This window comes from Harmonia axyridis, chromosome 7 (genome assembly GCF_914767665.1).
Source record: "Harmonia axyridis chromosome 7, icHarAxyr1.1, whole genome shotgun sequence".
In the NCBI taxonomy this organism is placed as follows: Eukaryota; Metazoa; Arthropoda; class Insecta; order Coleoptera; family Coccinellidae; genus Harmonia; species Harmonia axyridis.
In genome coordinates, this window is record NC_059507.1 from 26,772,799 (window position 1) to 26,798,111 (window position 25,313).

General features: G+C 33.3%; 1 protein-coding gene across 1 annotated transcript in view; it reads left to right on the forward strand.

The window, feature by feature from the left end:
- Positions 1-2,173: 2,173 nt before the first annotated feature.
- Positions 2,174-25,313, forward strand: part of LOC123685223 (protein TIS11) — a 47,631-nt gene continuing 24,491 nt past the window's right edge. Inside the window, exon 1 of the mRNA XM_045624840.1 lies at positions 2,174-2,319. Within this exon, the coding sequence (XP_045480796.1) occupies positions 2,311-2,319 (9 nt within the window). The 5' untranslated portion in view covers positions 2,174-2,310. The remainder of the gene's footprint in view (positions 2,320-25,313) is intronic.

The window sequence follows — 25,313 nt, forward strand, 5'->3', positions numbered from 1 at the left end:
CCCAATAGGTGGATCAAAATATTGAGAATTTATCAGATCTGCCAATCATTCAAATTATGACAGATGTCTCTGGGCAAAGATTCAGAAGACTGAAAACTGACTGAAAATACCCATTGAATTTCTACAAAACAATTCTCAATACATTTCTCGATAAGTTACTATTTTGAGAGAATTAAGGTCTTCCAGAAAAGCTTGGAAAACCGAGATTTCGCCTAGGACGTAAAACTGCACTTTTTCCGCTTCAGTGCCGAAGTTGCAGTATTCCGCTGACCAGTATAGTAGCTGCAATCAGCCTCGTGCTCTTATATTTATACCTAGATAGAGCACCATTCTCCAAACTCATAATGTTTTCAACACTTCAACAATTAATTATTCATTAGTTGATTATTCACATTTGGGAAAGATAAATTCCGGTTTGCAGTGGACAAGACAAGGAGTTAATAACTCATTAAAAATTGAGACCAAATAAACTGATTTTCTTTCATTTCGGATTAGTCGGATTAGTTCGAACTCTCAAAGAAAAACATCCACAAAATAAGCATCCTATAATCTGGAAGCCACCTACAAGCACCTTATTTTCTAAATTAAAAGATTCAACTCCCTTAAATAACCAATATAATGTGATATACAGGGTGTTCTGATTTGTTTCCGACAAACTGGAATGGAATGGATAGATCACATCATTTTAAGCAAAAAAGTTCCTATGAACATGGGTCCGGAAATGCTTCGTTTCCGAGATACAGGGTGTTGAAGTTGAAAAAGTAATTCGCGTTTTCTTAAATATCTTTCGACTGATTCCAAATAATTGCATGAAAGTTGGTACATAGGGTTTTTGAGGTGAGAAATTCAAATTTGTGGTCGATTTGGTTGTATTTTCTAGAGGGCGCCACTGGCAATCATTTCGTCCCCTTCAAACCGTTGCAACTTTTCTGTGCTACCCTGTACGTCATTCTGGGCTAAAAAAATCAATTCCCCTGACTTTTCTAGTTAAAAAAGGTATAACTCATTTAAGTTGCTAGGGGCAACCGTTTCAGAGAAAAACGCATTTAAAGCCAAATCCATATTTTTGTAATCTCTAAAACATGTAGAAACAAATTTGTAATAATTTTAAATTAAATATTTTTTAGAAGTAACAATTTAGAACAAAACAAAATAACATAATAATTTTTAAAGAAGGTGTTCGAAATGTCCACCGTTCTGTTGAATGCACAAATGACATCTTCGAATGATTGATTGTTTTACATGCAACAATTGTTGCGGCAATAGATTTAAAATGGCTATACACAATGACAGATTTAAAGTGTGTTAGGTTCAGATGTCATTAATTATAATTATGGTTAACTAAGTTAATAGCTTATCAACAAATACAGGAAAATGGTATTGGTTACCAAAGGCCCGAACGAAGCATACAAAGAAGAAATCATCTACAGAGAAATAGGATTTTACAGACCTTCGAAGAAAATAAAAACTCAGTATTCGTAAAGCATCCCAACAACGCAATATTTCAGGAAACAGAATATTCAGAACACTTAAAAACAACAATTACATAGCATACCACTTCTACTTATTAGTGGGCAATAGAAAATCCGCATGCATTTCGCCTTAGAAATTTTCAAAATGAATTTAAATTTAATATTTGAATAGTAATAATTTCATGAAAGAATTTCGAAGCAGTCAAAACATATTAAAGAAAACGCGAATTATTTTTTTAACTTTAACACCCTGTATCTCGGAAACGAAGCATTTCCGGACCCATGTTCATAGGAACTTTTTAGCTTAAAATGATGTGATCTATCACCCATTTCAGTTTGTCGGAAACAAATCAGAACACCTTGTATAAAATGCCCAAAATGCAATCTAAACAACTATTAAGAATGCGAATCGAATAACATAAATATGATTGGAATGTGAGATTCAGGGATAAGAGAAATACAACCACCCTTGCAAAAACACATTTTACAGTAGAACATATGTTCGCGGATATAGTAGATTATGAAACAAATGGAGAGAAAAGATACATCAGCGCAATTATACATAAAACTAAATAAAACAGTCAACAGGACAGATACACAAGATCAAAGTCAAGTATATTAGACAGATATCGGGATTACCACAACCCATAAATGTGTTAACACATGACATCTGTAAAAAAACAAAATATTACTCATTCAACAGTTTGTTCTGACAGTGATTGCAATTTTATATTAGAGTTTTTCGTGTGTATATTGTTCTTGTTTTATATATTTACATGTTACTAATAATAATTTCCAATATTGTCTGAATACAAACTTATCCTATTTATTCGACTAAATGGACTTGGTAAGTAAATACTTTAAACTTCGACTTGGTTACCTTTCATTTATACATATTTTTCACTTAACTTAAACCCATTTTGTAGGTTTTTTCCTGTAGGCTTGATAATGTTTAAATAAATAGACGAAACGTTGGCTTAGTCCAAATTGGTCGTCTGATTTCTATGGTCTTATGGCGACTTGCACCGTCGAATATATGCCTGACTTAGGTCCATCTTAAATTTTGAGAGAGGTTTAAGACACAGATTGTCTTGCATCTCAGACTAAGTGCGTGTTAAGTTTTTCTTATTTTAAGCAGTCATATTTCTTGTCTTAAAAATGACTTATTCCCTTCTTAAACATTTATAACCTCAAAAATGAACTTCTCTTATCATTGTTCGCAGTGTTGTTTTGTTTATTTTGATTCGTTTCAATTCGATAATATGAGAATAACCCTTTAGATATGTTAGAAATAATTGATTTTGGCTTTCCAAAATATTTCGAATATAATAGAGCTGATCACTATATCACAATATATACCTTTTAACTTGATTCTTTATGTACCTTTGATAGTTTGTGTTTACAATCAACATGTTTCGTGAGGTTAGAATGTCAGTTTATAAATAGATTTCGAAGTTCATGTTTGGGTGAAACGGCTGTAATCTAGTATTACTATACAGGATGGTGCAGATTTTAGTGCAATATATTTGGTGTTGTATAGAACAACTCTTTTCATGAAAAAAAATTCATATAAACATATATCTTAATGAGCTTCCTATTCGAGACACAGGGTGTTAAAAACAGTTTTTACTTATATTTCTGGTATTATTACATTCATTGGTTTTCAATTTTTTAGGTATTAAAGTCTAGGTGATGTAATATTTTGAATCATAATTCGAAAATTGAATAATTAATTTTTGCAGATTTTCGTGGATAGTATGCTTTGTACTCGATTATCTCGAAAATAGTACATTCTATGAAAAAATTCAGGAGACCAGATTTATTTTAGCTCTGTTGATGTCAGCAATTAAATAATTTTTCAGAAAAATAGGCAGTGATGTAGAGTTTCAATAGAAAAAGGATCATCGCACCTCTATATCTACGCCACTGAATAATAGTGGCAAGAGACGCCAATACCTAAAAATTGAAACAATGAATGTAATAATACCAGAGTTATAAGTAAAAAACTGGCACAATAGAATACAATACTAAAATACAAATATTTCCATCATTAGAAAATTTAAAAAAAATCAAAAAAGCCATTGACTTGGCACTAGGAGCTTTTGAGTGTTCGTTCATTCACGTTCCTATTGCGCCCTTGGAGACAATCCTCCTGAAATTTGGCATTAATATTCGAGTGATTATTTATTATAATCTAAATATTAACCTAGTCCGATCATTTTTTTGATATTCTCCTTGAAATTTATCTGATTTTGATGACGCAATCAATACGCAATTTTGGACTAGCTTGAAATTGTTATTTTTTTATAGGTATACCTACCTAGACGTAAAATCTCACCCAAATTGTCTCTGGAACATTGAGGTTTTTCTAATATTTTTTTCGAATTTTGGTGACGCGATAAAAAAATAAGCGTGATGCTCGAAATAGTTATCCTGAAATAATTCTGAATAAAAATTTCTTCTCCATTGCATCCGTAATGCAATCTGAAATTATCGAGAAAACTGTATTTCTAATAAGCATATTTACGGAACCTCTAGTCTGATTTTGCCCATTATCGAACTCACAATAACATAGCCATTCGAGATCCGAAACTGCCCGGAAAATCTCAAATTCGAAAAATACTGACATGATAAATATCAAGAGTTTTTAATATTATCCAATTTCCTCCAATAAATTTAACGTTTATTTTATATCTTTGTTATTTTATGTTGAAATGTCTATAAATCCTAATAATTCATGAACATTACGCATATACACCTGAATTCAGGGTACTTGGTCTCCGTTGAAATAGTGATGCTATGACTTTTGCAGTGGACTCTTAAAAATAAATATACAATTTACCAACAATTTTCACACAAATTGGTGCGGAATTGGAATAGGTATAGCACCAAGCTTGCGCAGAAAATAAAGTTACACATTTTGTGTATCTTTGATTGTGTAGTAATTAGTAATTCTATCAAATTGTTTTATTTTTAACACTTAACAGTTATTGTTTTTAAAAAAGTTCAAAATATTTGTGCACTTCTCATGAACAATTGTAGGGGAAAGGTATACAAATTTTGTGAACTTTCTCTATATAAACATTTCGAAAATATACCCAATATTTGTGCCCTTTTAACGAACAATTGTAGAAACATTCAAAAAACTCCAACTGTAATATATATCTCTAAAACGGTAATCAATTTCTATGATCTGTTATGGGTATCATATAAAACATAAAAATTACTGAAAAAAGGTTTTATAATTTTTCGATTATCGAGTTATAGTGAAATATTTGAAAGTCATTTTTCGAGAACGAATCAAGTTATCTATGATTCACTTTCTGATCCTATCGTATCATTCCGAAAAAATAGATCGGAGGTCTCTAAGTCAGTGGGGACGCCAGCTTCCAAAAACAGGGTTGGCCAAGAGGGGGCCGGATTTTTTTTTTGGGGGGGCCAAAGTAAAGCAGAACTATAGTTTTGCTAATCTTTAAGCCTTAGTATGTCAAATTATAGGGGGAGCTAGTAGAATTTTAGGGAAGGCCGGGCCCCCCCTAGCGTCGCCACTGCCTTAAGTCTTAATATTCTCGAGTCGAGATGCTTTCAGTGAGCTTCCTGTAATTTTTTAAAACTTCTACTTTCGATTAATGTATACTCGTTTGTGTAAAAATTTTTTTTATTTTTCACATCATATTGTATAGAATCTTCCAAAGTAATAAATATCTCTTTTCAATTTCAATACAATTGTGTAACTTAATGAAACAATTTTCATAGCACAAGGAATTGATATTATATAAATCGGGATTTCTCTGAGTATATATGAATTGCACTTCTCTCAATGATGTCGGTATCACAGATAACATTCGTAGAATAAAATCATCGAAAGGGTACGTTCGGTAAATTTCCGTGATGATTCCGGGTTCGATCTACGCCAGTGATAATTCTAACGACCTATCCGATTACGTTCAAAATGAACTGAACCTAATTATTTTCGAATGAAAATCGTAGATACGACACGATCGACGATTACAATGTATCGACAGAGCCAGAATTAGACACGAATTTATCTGGGTGCTTACGATTAGTTCCAGAAATCATGAAAGACGAGATCAAATTCGATTTCAATACATACGGATTGATAAGACAATCGACCTGTGTTTACAGTTGAAGAAATAATACCTAAAGTCCCTGACTCAATGGATGTTCTACAGATAGAGTATCATGTGTGATTCTTTGATCGATGTTTTATTGTCTCTTTTTGAAATGAGTCAATAATGATGCAGTTTATTATCGTATCGACAAGCGTTGTTTTCTTCAAACCTTCGAACAGCTTTTAAACCTTCAGATTGAAAGAGTGAACTTTAAAAATCATCACTTTGTTTTAAATGTCAATAATTTTATAGGTCAATTATAATAAATGTTTAAAAGATCTATCTGACGTTCTCACAACTAACTTATATAATTTCTATAGAATCCGGATGTGATTCGAATAATTTTATATCTTGAGCGAAAGCTGAAAAATTTTTACATTATATTCTGTTCTCCTTATCTCTCGGAATGTCCTTAACTCTTCTGAAAAAATTTGAAAAAGTTTAAAGATAATAGTTTTCCTCGGAATTCAAAGATTGAGATTGAAGTAAGTCTCTTCGTCGCACAACCTAAAGCATACCTTAGAATAAAACACTAACTATTATACAATATTCGTGATTCGTGAAAATGTTGTTACTGGTGAGAGAATTACAAATATGTTAACATACTCAATTAATTCCATTTCAAAGACAATAAATATGTTTGTTTTGAAATTATGTGTTTTTGTCCAATTCCTTTTTTATTGCGTGGGAAAAGTTTCGTATTTTCATTGAGAATAGAGTTTTATTAATGAAATTTCGTATTTCAACCTCATGAAAAAATTTAAATCATTATTAAAATGATTTCAGACAATTAAAGTATCTTTGTCGTAGTTTTTAAATCGATAAAATAATATCGGATTGATTTTACATGAAATTTCTTCTTAAGTTTTTATAATCTACGCCACTGTTCAAAGTCCAGCCCTCCCTTAAATTTTACTGGCTCCCCTAAAATTTGACATACTACGGCTAAAATAATTACAAGATCAGCAGAACTATAATTTTCGAGTATTATTTCGTGTTACTTTGGCCCCTCCAAAAAATAATCCGGTCGGTTAGTACTATAGTATATCCAAAGTCACTTGAACTAGTCCATAAAAACACTTGGCTATAGAGGTCCCTTTGAAGTGTATACCGCGATCCGCTAAATACCGGGGTTTATTTGAAAGTATTGTTAGGCAATAAATACACTGGCCTCAAAGGAATTTTTGGAGACTTGGACAACCCTTGTATAATCGAAATATTCTGGCTTCCTCCAAGTGACTTTGCATATACTATACCTATATATTGTTTATGGAAGAAATGTTTATTTTTTGAATGGTACATCTATCCCAAGGCGGCCATATTTTCTTTCCATTCACATCTCATTATTCTCATTCCTTTGGTTGTTGCATTGCTGTTTTAGTTAGAAGTACTAATATTTAATATTTGAGATACACAGTTTGCAGTTAAAATTCTTGCAAAAGAAAAAAGTTCGACTTATTTTTATTTTATATAACATTGTATATATAATTTCGAATTATTTTTAGAAATGATCTCAGATGAGGAAAATTTCTTCATCATAATTTTCAAATCAATAATCAATTTCAAATGGAAATTACATAAAATTTCTGATAGCATTCTTACTTTTTATTACCTACTTACGCCCAATGTCTATAGATTTAGTGTAAACTATAGACCTTGACTTACGCCATTGTTCAAAGTCGGTCATATTGAAATTCTATTCAGCTAATACTCCTTCCTGTTGTTCTATATTCTAAGGTTGTGTTCGTTCACTTTAACTTTATACACAGAATACTATACCAATTTTTTCTTTTTTTTTGTCAAAAAAAAATCGTTTTCAATGAAATATTACCAAATGCAAGCAATAAACCTATGGAGGGTAGAGATATGGATATGGAGGGTAAATAAAGATAAGGAGAATAATCTTCCCGCATCCGTTGAACTGACCTAACTGGTGGCATTAGTGTAGCCAAATAGTAAATTTCATAGAAAACGTCAAAAAGTACTGATAGAGATAAAGCAAGAAGTAAACAAGAATGAAAGTGTGTTCCTCAACAGATACTACTGGAAAAAAACCTAAAAATTTAGCTAATATGTATTTCGATTGCACACTCAAAATGAAAAGAGCAATTTTATAACGCAAACAATAAAATATATTTTGGATCAAATGAAAAGATACGTACACAATGGAAGACAATAATTCAAAAACCTCTAATTTTAGAGGTTTTTAAATTATTGACTCCCAAATGAACTTGTAGAAATTTTACAAAGAAGTAATAATGTTCTTTTCAAAGGAATAGAAAGCTTTGTCAAAGCTAGAAAAAGAATTATTTTAGAGGAAGTTACTTTCTTGAGCACCAGCTTCAACAGATTCTAAGTTTCGAAATTCCAACTGAAAATAGGATATTTCTTGTGGCCTTTCTTTTTGGTGAAATATATTTGAAAATCTGAAATCTATTCGGTATTTCGTAAATTTCGTTTGAGTGTGTTTTGAGCGTGTTCCTCAACAGATGCTACTGGAAGAAAACCTGAAAATTTGACTAATATTTCAATTGTTCACTCAAAACGAAAAAAGCAAATTCAACACTTAGATCTCTTCAACTACGTCGTTATTTCAAATATCACACCCAGTATATCATTAGATAGCTTTTTTTTTTAGCGATGCCATACCTTGGGTAAAAACACAACGGTTCATGAGTTCATGGGATTCTTACGAAAAAAATGGTGGCGACGAGGACTCACATTTTTTTGAAAAAATCTTTATCATTTTCGAATCTGCAAATACTTAGTATTATAACACTGTTTCTAACGGGTGTTTTTTTTCGATGTATATAACTTTAAGTTGGCATTACTGTTCAAGATGGCGACCGATTTGACAGCTATCAAGTGATTCTCAGTTTATTTTGGCAATTCATCATGAATAGACTCACGCCTGAACAACTCTTGCAAATAGTGCAATTTCATTTCGAAAATAATGGTTCTGTGCGGAATACCTATCGCGCACTACGTCCATTTTATTTTGTTTAGCGATGAAGCACACTTCTGGTTGAATGGCTACGTCAACGAACAAAACTGCCGCATTTGGAGTGAAGCTAGTTCTCAAGTGTATGTCGAAACACCGTTACATCCAGAAAAACTGACTGTTTGGTGCGATTTATGGGCTGGTGGAATCATTGGTCCGTACTTCTTCAAAATTGATGATGGCCAGAACGTTACAGTCAATGGTGATCGGTATAGGGCCATGATTACTAACTTTTTCATTCCTGAATTGAACAACCATGATGTCCAGGAGCTGTGGTTCCAACAAGACGGCGCAACATGTCACACAGCTCGTGCCACAATCGATTTATTGAAAGACACGTTTGGTGACCGCCTAATTTCACGTTTTGGACCTGTGAATTGGCCTCCAAGATCTTGTGATTTAACACCGCTAGACTACTTTCTGTGGGGCTATGTAAAGTCATTGGTCTATGCGGATGAGCCACAAACCGTTGACCATTTGGAAGACAACATTCGCCGTGTTATTGCCGATATACGGCCATAAATGTCATCGTCCAGATTGGACTACATCCGAGCCAACCGTGGCGGTCATATGCCAGAAATCATATTTAAAATGTAATGCCACAAGATTATCTTGCGGATGAATGAAATTCATGTCAATCGAATAATCCATCGTTGTTTTATTGCAATTTGAAGTTCTATAGCTCTAAAAAACACCCTTTAGAAGGTCATGAACATGGACAACTAAAATTCATCAAAACTCAAGGTTTTCAAATTATAAACTATATTTTTGATTATTTCAGTCGATTCTACTTATAAAAAGAGTGGAGAGTTACTTGAGCAAACCCTATTCCTGAATTGAATACTTTGAGATTTATCGTGGAAGAACTTTAAACGAAGAAAAACTGCAATTTCTAACTGTGTGGAGTAGTCTGTGAGTTCTGGAAAACTCGAAAAAAAATAAAATTCGATGCTCCGATAACTAAATTTGACATTTCAAGAATTGTAATTGTAATGAATTATTCGTAACTGAATATTGTATTGGTTTATGGATTTCTCAACAATCCCAACGAAAAATTAGTTATAATTTATGAAATGTAAAATTTTGTTATCCAATCATCGAATTTCAGTTTCTTTCTGCGTTTTCCGGAAGTCACAGACTACTCCACTCAGTTAGGATTTGCAGTTATTCCTCATTTAAAGTTCTTCTTACTCTTGAAGTATTCATTTTAGGTGAAGGGTTTGCTTAAGTAACCCCCACTATTTTTGTACGTAGAATCGACTGAATTAATAAAAAATATAGGTTCTAATTTGAAAATCTTGAGTTTTGATGAATTTGGGTTGTCCAAGTTCATGATCTTCTTATTAACACTCTGTACATTCTTGATCCAAACTGGAAACGGTCTTATAATGCTAAGTATTTGCAGAATCGAAAATGAAAAAGGTTTTATCGAAACAATTTTTTTCTGAAGAAGTATTCGAAAAAATGTGAATCCCCGTCGACACCATTTTTTTTATAAGTATCTCATTAACTCATGAACTGTTGAATTTTTACCCAAGGTATGGCATATTGCTGAAATTGTCATCTTATCTTATGATGCATTAATATACTGGGTGTGCTATTCGAAATTGGGAAGTAGTAGTATGTTTCCAGTATAACCGGAAGTTTAGGGATCTGAAAATATATGAGGGAGAAAGATCATCGTCTCAAACCTCAACATGCAAACTTTCAGCACAAAATTATAATTAGTTCTCCATAAACGTCTAATAGGCCATCGCGGTGAATCACCCTGTATTACTTGTTAGCTTTCTTTTTGGTAAAATATATTTGAAAATCTTAAATCTGTTCGGTATTTCGTTTGAGTTCAGCTATGTGTACGATTGTCAATTCAATTCTTCGCATACAAAATTCAAGGTCGGACTAACCCACTAAACAATAAATTTTGGTGAATGATGATCCACCACATAGAACCACGTAGATCTCTGACGCGATATGGTATGCGATTTGAATAAAACAACGGCAGAAATTATTATCGTTCGTACGTTTCCGGAATCGATATTTTCAATTTTCTGTTCTTCTTATCGTGATATCGGTCATTTTTGATATAATCAAGGGCTAAATCGTATCTGCGAAGAACAATAAACGATAACGTGATTATCAAAGGCTTTAAACGAGCTGATTGATACTAGATGTGGAAATTCAATGGATGGTTATTTACACGATTTCAAGAGTATCAAGAGTTCATAGTCGAAATCAGCTCTCGAAAGTTGATAGTCGAATAATTTTTTCCAGAAAATTTTTGAGGAATTCTCTATACAGGGTGGCCCAGTTTTAAAGATCCACTGAAAAAACTCCTTGGGAAGAGTTTGGATCGAAAATGAAAGTTTCAGGGCCCCCGCAAGGGATATCAACGCCCGCGTGCGGAACATATTTTGGCGCCCCTTAAAGGGGGGAGGTGGAGAAAAGCACTGCTGGATAATCGAGAAATTTTTTTTTTTATTTTTGTTAAGAATTTATTGTAGAATGGTTGAAAATCTATCAGCAACCTTCATTGCCTTAAGAACTTTATGGTGTTAGTTGTAACATAATACATTTCAAATGTGTTTCAAAATTTAAGCTGTATTCTTCTATAAATCATTTATAAAGGCATAAACATTTAATTAAGATCAATCCAGAAATTGAATGGATGTTTTTCTAGATTTTGCTGCTGCAAATTCTTTTATATTATCAATCAATCAATTTTATCGAGTATCTCTTGCTCTATATCTAAGATTGCCAATCCAGAAAATCTTTCTTATGACATGGTAGAATTCAAATAGTTTTTAATTATTTTTAATTTAGTGAATGATCTCTCACCAGAAGCAACAGACACAGGTAAAGTGAGAAGGATTCTTGAGGCAGTACTAAGTTTCGGTAGAGAAGAAGTTAGATTATTTTCAAAAATATATTGTGGAGGATTTTCGCTTTAGATAATGAAAACAATCTTAGGGCTTTTATCTCGTTGAATCATTTTCTTTCACGTCAGCCTCTTTTTTTCCTGATCAGTTAGCTTTTGTTAAAGATCATGACAGCATTTTAATAGATATTTGTCATTTAATTTAAGAATATCACAAATAAAACAGAAAACGTAATCGTAATCAGATATCATAATAAACCTACTATTTAAGGAACTTAGTGTTTGATCAATTATTTTCAAAAAGAAATTTATTTTAAAAGCGATTTTTGGATCTTGAGGTGCCTCATCAGTCTGTTCATAATCGAACAATTTTGGTTTATACTTTCGTCTTACAGTATATAATGAAGAAAAACCTTGATCTATCTCAAGAGCAGCCGCTAGTTTTCCAGCTTCCGCAAGTTTTTCGTCGAGAACATTATCATCCCTATAATTTTTGAAATGATCAACTAAATTTTTCAAATAGTTTTGGCACACTTCAAAGTCAATCGCTACACTTTGCATCATTTTGCTTACAATATTAATCTGGAATGAAACATCATAAGAAATTATTATACTTCAAATAAATTTAAAAGAATGAATATTTAATAAAAGAGAACTTGCTTTATGTCTAGTTTCTATGTTAAAAGTATCATTTTCTGCTATTTATAAAAGGCTGTTTTTACATATTTGAATAAAATGAAACTTTAGCATCAATTCTACTTGACCATCTAGTATCACTTAGGGGTTTTAGATGTTACCGAGGATCATGCTCTTTTATAACATTCCAATTTTTTGGGGATGAAGAGAAATATATATAAAGTTCTTGTTCAATATCAAAATAGTCCACTGTTTCATTTGAAACCTTAGCAGCATCATTTTCAGTTTAATTTAAGCTGTGTGCAGCACTTGGCGCAAAAAATGCCCTAGGATTAGCATCGAGTATGCGTTTTTGTAAACCAATATCTGGCTATTTCATACCGATTGCGACGTTCGGAAACTTGTATAAATTGCAAAAAAGAAGTTTGGAAAAAAAAGTTGTTGAAAAAATTTGAAAGAATCTTATTCGAAAACCTTTGGTCCATCGGTCCTTCATGCGGTCTATAAGAGGTTTTGGCGCCCTTTTAGAGTGGCGCCCGCGTGCGGTGCACGCGTTGCACGCGCGGTTGCGGGGGCCCTGGAAAGTTTTATAGACTTCATTGAATGCAGACATTCAGAAGTTTGATTTTAAGGTCAAGTAAATTTTTTTAATAGGGAATAATTATTTTTCGATTCTCAATCTCATTCTTCGTAGAAAATAAGAAATACTTCGTCTCCTTCGTTTTTCCCAATAAATGAACCATTGTGGAGATATGATTCTTCATACTTATCTACTTATGATGAAAATCTTCTAAACATTTACTACTGAGCATTTTTGAAGAGATCAGTATCATGATGGAGAGAGAAATAACAAATCAAAAATTAACTCTCATTCGAAAGAATCCAACAAAACTTAAATTAATAACAAATGTCATGTAAGTTGATGTTCAAAAGTTAGCAATGTAGGTACCTACAGTTCTATCCTCTGTTCAAAGCTTCAGACGGTTGATAAAGCCTCATTTTATTAAAGAGAAAAATTGTCTGTAATTACGCACAATCTGGTATACAGGGTGATTCACCGCAATGGCCTAGTCGGAGTTTATGAAACACTAATAATAATGTTGTGCTGAAAATTTGCTTATTAGGGTTTGAGACAATGAACTTTCTCCAAAAATATTTTCAGATCTCAACAATTTCCGGTTATACAGGAAACAAACTACTACTTTCTTATTGCGAATTGCACACCCAGTATATTATTGCATCATTAGATAGCTTTTTTTATGACAAATTCAGTTATAATGCATACCTTGGTTAGAAACTCAACGGTTCATGAGTTAATGAGTTTTTGAATATTTCTGCAGGAAAAGTTTTTTCAAAAAAACCTTCATCATTTTCGATTCTGTAAATACGTAATATTATAAATCTGTTCGCGGTTTGGGCGAAAAATGTACAGGGTGTTTATCAGGAAAAAAGTTGTAGAGATCTGAAAATATTTCAGGGAGAAAGTTCAAAGTCTCAAAAACCAACATGTAAATTTTCAGCTCAAAATTATGATTATTTTTCCATAAACGTCTAATAGGTCATCGTGGTGACTCACCTTGTATACCACCACTGCATTTTTTTGTATGGGAACAATGTCAAAATTCGGCATGCGCTGAGATTTTAACGTAGCCTCTGATTGGAACAAATTCAGAAAAAAAAACTAGTTTTCATTTTTGAATATGTTCATACATATTCAATACAGAAGAAGAATACAGAAGAAAATGATTTTGAATTAATTTATCATACTCATCAGCATAAAACACTTCTTATCTCCTGAAAAATTCATTCTATAGAAAAAAAGAGACAGAATGTTTTGAGTTTTTCCAGAAAATCAATATTCTGCAAAAATAAATGTATAATCCCAAAATAAAAAATCTTGAAATGACTCAAACTCGAAGATCATATCTAACGTCCTTATTTGATGTCCACCTGAAAATTAAAAAACTTCCATTTGAAACAATTTTTGATCCAGTTCAAAGGAGTTTTCGGTGTATAGGTTAAAATAGGTCATCCTGCATAATTCATTTCAAATTTTAACCTCTTCTCTCCCAACATAACTCATAAAGAAAAGTCTGAAAATAAACATCATAGCACAGGCTTTGAGACCAGGGTTCAATTCCGAATAAGTATAATATTTGAAATCATACACTTGTAGAGTCAAATTTCCATTTACATAACATGTCATTATGTCGTCTAATTGCCACTTAAGAGGGGTTTATACCACATGGCATTCTCTTGAAAGTTTAACAAAAGTTTGACTAGTTAACTACTACTCTCTCTTCAGCATGAGTGAAGCAATCTCTGATTTACCGTTTTTTTCTATCACATATACAAGAATTCAAAATACGTTTTTACATCTTTATTTTATTCAATACATAATAATGTATTCTTCTCGAATTTTCTATGATTTTGATGATATGTGTTCTTCTCAAATTTTCTATGATTTTAATAATATGATCATCTTGAAATTTCACACAAAACTTGAAACTATTAGGTGTTTTATCATCACGGACATAAAGGCTGATTTTTTTTCAATATTCTTTTTGAAATTTCTATGTTCTGGCTACTCGATCAACATAGAATTTTCCCTGAAGCTTGAAAATGTTATACATTCAAATGCAAATTTTCATCTCAATCGAATCTGTAGTTTTGAAAATAACTGTTCGAACTTCTAGATATACGGAACCCCTAGTTTAATTTTACTCACTAACCATTCGAAATCCGAAACTCTCGAGAAAATTTCAAGCTATCACGACTTTCCGTTCGAGAGTTATTGTGTTCACGGACGGTCAGACAGAATCGAAATCGTCATCATGAGTCGTTTGAGACCATTTGTTCTTAACGTATCTTCAGGCGTCAAATCGTTAATGACCGAACAGAAGAGTATATTCTAAAACAAGTTGCAGATTGGGCTCCTATTCCAACACGAATGCGAAATGGGCGACGAAGGAGCGAGTTTTCGAACGCATGAGTGTTGGAATTGCCTTCTGCAACGAGTATTAGACGATAATTTCTCTATTTCAGTCAAGTTTTGTGAAATATTGCCGAAATTCAATGAAAAATTCAGATTATATATCCTAGTGACTTTTGTATTTTATCTTGGCAGTTGGTGTGAATGTTACGTAAATTGACAGATTGAAGAATTTGGATATGAATCGTACGTTTCGAATTCTGAAATAATTTACAATTACGCATTAAATTCGTGATTTATGTCTGACGAAATCAATTTTACACCACCAGAATTAAGAGAAACTGGAAATAATGTTGCAATTCATTTCACTATATCCAAATTATATTATACTGACAATTATTGACGTTTGTTGAAATTTGATAGACAAGTATAGACAACCACATAACGAAAAATATAACTGAAAACGATGCTGTAATGGGTTCATTACAGCACTGTTTTTAGAACTGTAATGGACTCATTACGATACTGAAATAGAGAAATAAATATGTGCAGGGAGTAAATATCTACATAGATATCTCTACATATTCGTCCTTAATAGATCCATCACGTGATTTTGTAAGACAAATCTGGACAGCAACGAATGTCCCCAGAATCGGAGATCGCATTGACCTATGAAATTTCCATTAAATTTCAGATATCAGACAATACGAAGCTTCATCAATTGGGTAAACAGAATGATACGTGAAGTGATTATTTTGTTTGAATTTGTTTTTCGAGCGATGTTGTATCGCTGCTATTTCAGACCAGATAGGGTATCTTTCTCAATATGGTGATCTATCACTAATGAATGTTTTTTCGAGTTGTTTATGTCGGGAACTTTAATTGTAATAGATTATCTAAAGTCCATATGAGTATAGAAAGTAATCGAACTTTTTCGAGATGAAAAAGTATTGCGTTCAGGAAATAATTATTTCGAGGTCCGTTTAAATATAATTATATCAAAATGAAATCAAAATAATTGTAGTTGTGAAAGAAATAATCAATGTGACCAAATTCCTCTCATCATTTTTTTTTATTTGAGTTCCTTGAAAACGCAATAGAGATAGGATTTATTCAATTGATGAATGCTATTTTTGAAGAAAATGAAATTATTTCCATTCTTGGGTGCTTGTTCCCTGAACAGATCGATCGATAATTTCGTCACAATGTCTATTTTGACTGATGATGAATCCGTTCCCAATTTTGATTATATTCGTCCGTAAACACGATAATTTTCGAACGGAAAAATCAATAAACTCAAAAATATGGATAATTTCACAAATAATCCATTGGATTTATATCCGAAAAATTACCTGCCCATTTTGCCTTCTTGAAAAATGTAATTATGAATTTTTTTGCTAAACATAGTATTTATTTTCAACTCAATTGAGAAGTAAGGATATCGTATGAAATCTAAATATATTCCAATTGGAAATTGTATGTTTTGTATTATTCGAGAAATTAATCTGTTTTTTTTTTGTGTTCTCCCATATGCCTATTATTGACTGGGGAGGTATTTTGGATGTTCACAGGAGAATAATAATAAGTAATAAGTTTATTCACCAAAAAAATGTTTTACATAGATAACAAAAGAACAGTTGAGATGTAAATAAACATTGAAATCCCACTAAAACTAAAGCTGCGATAACTCAAAATGATCTTTTTTGAGTTATCTCGTTGGCAATTTGACTATATGTCATATCGTTGCGAACGAGATAACTCAAAAAAGAGCATTTTGAGTTATCGCAGCCTTCCACTTGAAAACTGAATACTAAGCATGCTAGGTGGTTCTTAAAATTTGAAACTCTGTGGTACTCAGAATAAGAGAGATAGGCCAAACATATGTTATATATTTGAAATCAGGGGAAAAAGAGCTAGTCAAATATAGAAAAATATACAGGGTGTTCCATTTGAAAAAATGAAGTTGCTATCAATATGTGGCCCACTCTGTATATATTTCGTTTTGTGAAATCATTTTCAAAAACATTAGTCGATTTCGTGAAACTTTTGTGGAAAACATTTTTTTGTACCTCTTTTAGTAACAAAGTTAAAGGGGGGTCCAATTATGGTAAAAAACCCGGTACGTATATACCTACAAGAATTTACCCAATTGTTCCGCAGAAAATCAGGAAACTGAAATGTGTGAACCGATTCGAAACAGAAATCAGGTTTATAAGAGAGAATCGATACATGTTCCATAGAGTGATCAATTCTAGTTGAGATTTAACTGGGCAAATAATAATAATAATAATATATATTTTTTCTTTAAAACCACATATTTACATATATGAGTACAAAAAAATATACAAAAGGTATAGGATATTTCCAAAATGATTATACAATCAACTAGCATCTGAGGAGTATTTCTGAAGAGAGTAGAAACACTTAGAAAATAAAAAAATTTCAACTGACCTATTGAACTCACGTATATTTTCAATTCTTTTCAATTCCAAGGGGACTGCATTTTGAATTTTGATTCCCATATATCTTGGTGATTTTTCGAATCTTGTTAAGTTGTGATGTGGAATTACCAAATCGTGCAATTGTGGTGTAAAATATCCATGATTAAAATTCAGAGGCAGGAATGTATTGATATTCTTTTTAATGTGTTTCACAATTTCAAAAATATATCCCAGACCCAAGGGTAATATTCTCAGTTTTCCAAAGAGTAGTCTGCAAGAAGTTCTATATGAGATACCCCACAAATTGACCTTACATTCCTTTTTCGGAGTTTGAAAACTCTTTCAGTACATGACGAACAACCCCAAAGCATAATTCCATATTTTATCCTAGATAAAGGCTGAAATAGTACGAGAGACATATTTCACTATTTGTGGTATCCTTGAGTCTATACAAAGCAAAGCATACAGATGATAAAATGGAGTCCGGGAACTCTTTCCAACTCTTAGTAGGAGGCTTTTATTTCTGTTATTTCAACAATGTCTTTTCAGTATTCAGAAACAATTTGTTGTCAACGAACCATTCAAAAAATCGTGTCATATTATTACAGGTACTCAACAATGCATTCTGTACCGATCTTTCCGAACACAGTAGTGTATCATAATCAGCAAACATTATCAGCTTAGATGGAACATCAGGAGCAACAGAAAGATCGTTCACAAATATCAGAAATAGTAATGGCCCCAATATGGAACCCTGAGGTACGCCACACCCAATTTCAACAAAAATCTAGACTGGAAACACCCTAATGCTGAAATCACCGGCTGAATTAGGATTCTTTATAAATTCTCGAACGTGTACCTACCTACCACCGAAGAAGACGGTACACACCCGATAATGAGAGAAAAAAATACCGATGATGACCAAGAAAAAGATGAAACTCAGGATATTTGAATAAGAATTGAAAAGGGATAGCTGGTGAAATTGTTCATTCTAATTTTCTCTACAATTTTGATTCGAAATAGCTGTACACAGTTGTCATTGAATAACTCCACAGTATTTTCTAAAGTTTATTTGTAATTTCCGAACCAGAAACCAATAAACTCATTATTATTAAAAAAAAAATACCTACACTCTTGCTCTGACAACAAAAAAGTTTTACTGCTGCTATACCTATAACCAAACACATAGATTCTGCAAGACTTTTTCGAGTGGGTATAATAAATGAATTTGTGAAATGCTACAACTGCAGCCATTTGAATAAATAATTAAAGAGTAGGCTATGATGTGAAATTGCGGATTCCTTTTTTAACCTGGGTCGTTTCCGACTTTTACTTGTGAATAACCTCAATCTTAACCTTTCACTTTCACATGAATTCGACAATTAGATGCAATTTTTCTAAAGAATTACATCAAAACCTCGATTTGTTCTGCCGTGGGAGAAATGGAGTTTGTTTCCTAGAACGATGAATACAGCTGACCGGTCTTTTCACTTGAACAGCATTGTGTGACGCAAACTAGTCGATCTTGTGCAATCTGACATAATTCGTTCCCCTTATGGTTTCTTATTTTTAACAATATATCTTCAAAAACGTTGGAGAAAAAAAGTTTACCTGTATCAAATTTTCAGTTTCTATGTGTTGTGAATTGCGGAAATTTAAAAATCGATTAGAAAAGAGTCGGTCGTCTGAAAACGAAACCATTCTGATTATTTGTTATGTTGTTTGAGCAAGCAATATTTATTCAAAAACGATTTTGTTACTTCGAAAGACCTGTCTAACAGCGTGGTACACGAAAAACTAAAAAAAATTCGGAATTGTTTCCTTTTTTGGCTTATAACTACTGAAAAGTGCATGCTACGAAGGGAATGTTGCATACCTTTTCAAAGTAAACAGAACAAGCTATGATTTCAGCTGGACTTAAGTATCCTAGATTGAAAAGGTCCCGAAATACCTACATCATTTCACAAGTTGATGGCATGTTGATTCTTTTCTCTGAATATTATAAATTTGGTCTTGGTGATGTTCATTATTTTTGCCGAACCATTTTTCGAGGTTTTCCAAATCTTTTTCAACTCCGGATTTGCATTCATCTGGAGTGGAACCAACGCAGATTAATGAAACGTCATCGGTATACATTACAGTATCATTCGATGTTACTTTAATCAAATCATTTGCGTATATTATATAAAGTAGGGGACCTAAGATAGATCCTTGGGGAACCCCCTACCTACATGCAAGGCGTTTGATATTATTTTTTTCTCATTTTTTTTTTTTACAATTGTTCTCTGTACTCTCCATGTTAAGTATTATCGAAATAGTTCTGACGTTATACCTCTTATACCATATCTTTCCATTTTTTGCAGTAAGATGTTGTGATTCACTGTATCGAACGCTTTGGTCAAGTGCAAGAAAAGCGTCGCTGTTTCTGATTTTTATGCAATGATTTTATTACGGATTTTAGAACTCGATATAATGCATCTAATCTAATGAGACTAACAGGTGAGCTTCTTAGAAGTGAGCCTCTGTCTCTTTATTTCAGTATATTTGTACAATATTATTTGAAGTGTTCATTTTGTTTTTATAGTCAAATGAACTTTATTATTATTATGGCCGATTTTCCCTTTCTAAATCCACATTGTTGTTCCACCAATATTTTTTTCTTCTCAAAGAACTGCATTACTCTATCGAAAATTATTCTTTCGAAAAATTTTTTAACATTCGAGAGTAGAGATATTGGTCGGTAGTTATCAAAATTGTTTTTTTCTCCTAGTAGCTACGCTTCCTCATCCTCCGCTCTTAAAAAAGCAGGTCTTGACAAAACGTTATTTGGGGTTTCCAAGTTACGCTTGTGTAACCCACACCTATAATTCAAAATAGGTGAAATTTTTATGAAACATTAAATATTGCAACCTGAATAACCATACCAAAAGAATTTTAATTTGCTCGATTTTTTATGTTGTAGAGGTAGAACTCGTGTTGCTGATTAAATGTCTTCATTGCATCACCGCTCAAAATTCAACAGTTAAGATTATATAGGGTGCTAAAATAATTTTACTGGATTTTCAAATAGCCATTGTGAAGAAACTTTTTGGAATATATAAATCAAATCGAATATGTACCGATTATTCATACAGCTTGTTGAAGTCCATACTGTGGAGAAAAATGATTTCTGCAGGCACAGAAGATTCACAGGGTGGGTCTAAGATGCATAGAACCCCTGATGTGTGTAATGATTCGATTTTGTTTCAGCTTTTTTGAGATATTTCACCTGTTGCTTTGGTGTTCTGCTTACAAGACTCCTGTAAGGTGGCTTTCTTCAGAATTGTTCGAATTCTTGCAATCTGTCTGGCGCCGTTTGAAAATGAAATAATGATTTGAGACACTGCAAACTTTCACAATTAATTAAAATTCAGTTCTTATCGAATTTTCAATTAAATGAATGGAATATAATGACAGACGGCCATTGGTCTATTCAGAGTATAGAAGATTGTCACCAGCATACAATATAAAATATTATAATTCTATACTCAAACGTCACGACAGTCGAGAATCGCGAGAAATGTCAAATACAAACGCTGTATGCGCCATCTGAAACAGACGCGAACTCTCGAAATCAAGTACCTAGGTATAAATCTAAAAAATCTCACGTTTTGTCTGAAAGTTTTACAGGTAAGTAGACACACATGGTTTTTTATGCATCATAGGTGAGTCCAAAGATTTCAGGTTTTTCAGTGATTACTTAAATGATGAGCGGTGGAATTTCATTAATTTTCACATATTTTATGGAATACCAATACTTATCAATTACGATTTTGACTACCTCGGTAGTATGGTCGACTGGGAGGTTGACTGTGGTGCCGGGTTCGAATCCCAACTAGGTCATGGATGTTGTGCATGTCTAATAATAATTATTTATTAATCAACTTGAACCTGGGTAAATGTCCAATGAGCGAGCCCATAAAAAAAAATCAATTACGATTGATGACTTTGACATCTCCAGAATTTAATGAGATTATAGTAGTGACAAATGGTATTCTGTCACCTATAATATTATTATTCAATGATTTTTTTTGTTATTTTTCGAGAAACCTCTACCTAATATTATATAAGGACACTAAACTTTTGGACATTCATAACCTAAAGAAATTGAAACAAGTTAAACTGATACATGGCATGACGAACAATTATATAAAGTCAAATTATAGATATACACTAGTACAGGATGTGCATAGTCATAACACCCGAGATAGAGGTACCATCAGAAGTGAACTCAGGTTTACAAGGAAAGCCCAGGACTGCCCAATTTACCGAGCAATAGAAGCATTTAACCAAATACCACCAGAAATAAAGCATATAATGCTGTATATCTTGGAAAATTGACTCTGCCGTTTGTAATAAATAAATAAATAAATATAAGAACTAAAAAAAAACTTTAATAGTAAGCTTATGTTGTACCTGAAATATTTTGTTTAGTTTAACTTTGTTGTTGTTTTGAATATTTAATAGTATTATTTTTTTGTATATTGTTAAATAGGCCTTGTCACCAGTACTTGTACTGTATTAGAGGTCAAGAATAAAGAAGTAAATGAATAAAAATAATTTCCATTTCAAAACTGATTGCAATGATTCTTCTACCTCCGCTCTAGACTCGAAAGCAATATCGAAATCATATCTGAATTTTATAAATACCCATTTGTTTTAATGTCTGGAACATGACATTCTGAACAGGAAGCGACTGTCTGGTCTTATCGTACTCCTACAACAGAAATACACAGCGCAAATTGAACTAGTACATATTTATTAAATTTATAATCGATTATTATTAATAATAACTTAGAGCTATATGGGTATGTGAATTTAGCTTCGAATATTTGGCGAGAAACTTCCTTTGGAGGAGTCTCCTCATTTCAGTCTTCTCTTCCTCCATGTACCATTTCTAACATATAAAGGATGTTTTTTTAGAGCTATAGAACTTCAAATTGCAATAAAACAACGATGGATTATTCGATTGACATGAATTTTATTTATCCGCAAGAAAATCTTGTGGCATTACATTTTAAATATGATTTCTGGCATATGACCGCCACGGCTGGCTCGGATGTAGTCCAATCTGGACGTCCAATTTTCGATGACTTTTTCCAACATTTGTGGCCGTATATCGGCAATAACACGGCGAATGTTGTCTTCCAAATGGTCAAGGGTTTGTGGCTTATCCGCATAGACCAATAACTTTACATAGCCCCAAAAAAAGTAGTCTAGCGGTGTTAAATCACAAGATCTTGGAGGCCAATTCACAGGTCTAAAACGTGAAATTAGGCGGTCACCAAACGTGTCTTTCAATAAATCGATTGTGGCACGAGCTGTGTGACATGTTGCTCCGTCTGGTTGGAACCAGAGGTCCTGGACATCATGGTTGTTCAATTCATCAGTTACTATGGGTATAGTAATAATAATTATTGTCATGTTATACATATATGTTGTTTCCAATGTTTCCATAGATATTGTTAGATGTTGTCAACATGGTGTATCACAGCATAGATCCAGAAATCGCACGCTTGAGGTCTCAATAGTAGGGGCACCAAAGCCTATGCAGTTCACTGAAGCCATGTGAAATAATTCTAATTTGAAAAATAACTCAAATGCTGATAATGTGGACGACACAAGAACCTAACGGCCGATAATAAATAATGATAACTACTAAACGTAAACTGCGACTCTTTTGGTTCAGGTCAAAAAAGTGACTTGAGAAACATTTATTTTCAACCCTCTTTGATTTTGCCGCTAATTGGAGAATTCGCTTTATGGATAACACACATCTGGATGCGAGAAGGAAATTCAACTACCTATTTGGGGATTGATAAATAAATACAGGCAGAAGCGCTGCTCACTTTATTGAAATCACGTATTCACTCTTGTTCTTCCAGCAATCAGAGGTAATTATTGTAAAACGAATTTAGTCACCAATTCAGTGCACTTTGTGTGTATGCATGATCCTAGCCTAGGACAAGAGTGATCTTTCAAAGCGTATACGTACCTCCAGTACGTATACGTTCAGAACAGAGGCGTAGCCAAAGCAAATGTATTTAATGTAGTAAATATGTTTACGAGTGCCTCACGTGAGCGTAGTTGAGTACAGTTGAGTAGTTAGGAATATACTTGAATAAATAATTTTGTTATAGGAGAATGAAACGAAAAGAAGAGAAATATTCATTTATGCTATTAATATCATGAATATTTGATATTAATAGCATAAATGAATATTTCTCTTCTTTTCGTTTCATTCTCCTATAACAAAATTTCTGGATCTATTGTAGATACAAATGAAACATAAAACATTGAATACAATTTATCCAGGGCTTTAAAGGTCATCATTTTAGGTCCATTTACCCCATTACTTATGCCTCTCTCTGATTTTGGCTCTTTCAAAGGGTATTTTGAAATAGAAGATATTTGGCATCACATCTGATGGTTTTGCCAAGAGGTTTGATTGTTTGAATCTAATTGATACAATACCCCCATATGTCCAATCCGATTTCCAGGTCGAAGCTTTCCATGATGGGATATTCTTATTGCTACCACCAGCCTCTTCATTTCCTATTTCCTCACATGTAAGTGAAAGGTAGGCAGATCCAGCATAACTTTAGCGCTGTTCAAGACTAGCCTTTGTAATTTCTGCAGCCGACTGCGTGTGGTGACATCTTCGGTTTTTGTGCAGCCCCACATGACTGCTACGGCTCTGGAATGAGTCTTATCCATATGTTTCCTACAGTTCACTTTACTATGCTGAATGGCACCCAGCTATTTGCACTTACTGGAGAAGTTCAAAGTCAAGTCATTCTGAACCGGTGCAACAGAGCACCTATTAAGACTTCTTCTAGTGAATAGAATCGGTATTATCTTTGAGGGATTGACAGTTAGTAATTCTTCTTCCCACCACTTCTCGATGATACTAAGAGCATGCTGCATTCGGTCACTTAGTGAACCTTATGCTTACCTCTATGTCACTACTTTGTTGTCGGCGTACACCTAATTATTGAAACCATTTACCGTAAGCATCTCCAGGGGGGCATCCCCTGCATGTCAGCACAGTCACTTCCCTTCCCCCAGACAGGTCATGACGGTTCGCCCCTTCAACATAGCCGATATCCTCTTAAAAATGGAATGTTCTATTCCTTTGCGTTCAACAGCATTGCATATTGGAACATGCAAGGTATCCTTTGTGGTGAGGGTACCTTCCACCTCTACAGACAGATGATGGAGAGCATCTTCAGTAGATTTACCCGCCCTAAAGGCAAACTGTTCCTATGGAGCTTCAAATTTCCCCTCATGTTGTGGTCTATTATTTTCTCCATGATCTCCAGGAGAAAGGAGGTGAGATATATGACCCAAGAAGTCCTTCCTACCTTCTTTGAGTATAATTTAAATACCCTTGCTTCACTCTATGATTGGGGAGTATAGCCCCTTCACATAGCTAGGCTTAATATCTCAGCTAGCGGGGGTATAATGAATTCAATTCCTTTTTAGAGCTTGGCCGGAAAGATGCCGATGCCTTCCCGCAAATTTGAAAGGCCGTAAGTGTTTTGATCTCCCAATCAATTATTTCTGGATTGAATGAACCATCAGCTTTCTTATATTCCCACCTGGAGGGGTTAGGCTATACATCTCCAACGGTGGTATCATCTCTTATGCTAATTCGCTTAGAGCGAGGAAAATAAGTGACTAGCAGAGCTCGTAGGCTCTCTTCAGGATCGTTCGTGAAGTTCCCACATGACTTCTTGATTTGGCTAATTGGGTAGGAGTGATTTTTAGTCCCTTTCGAAGTC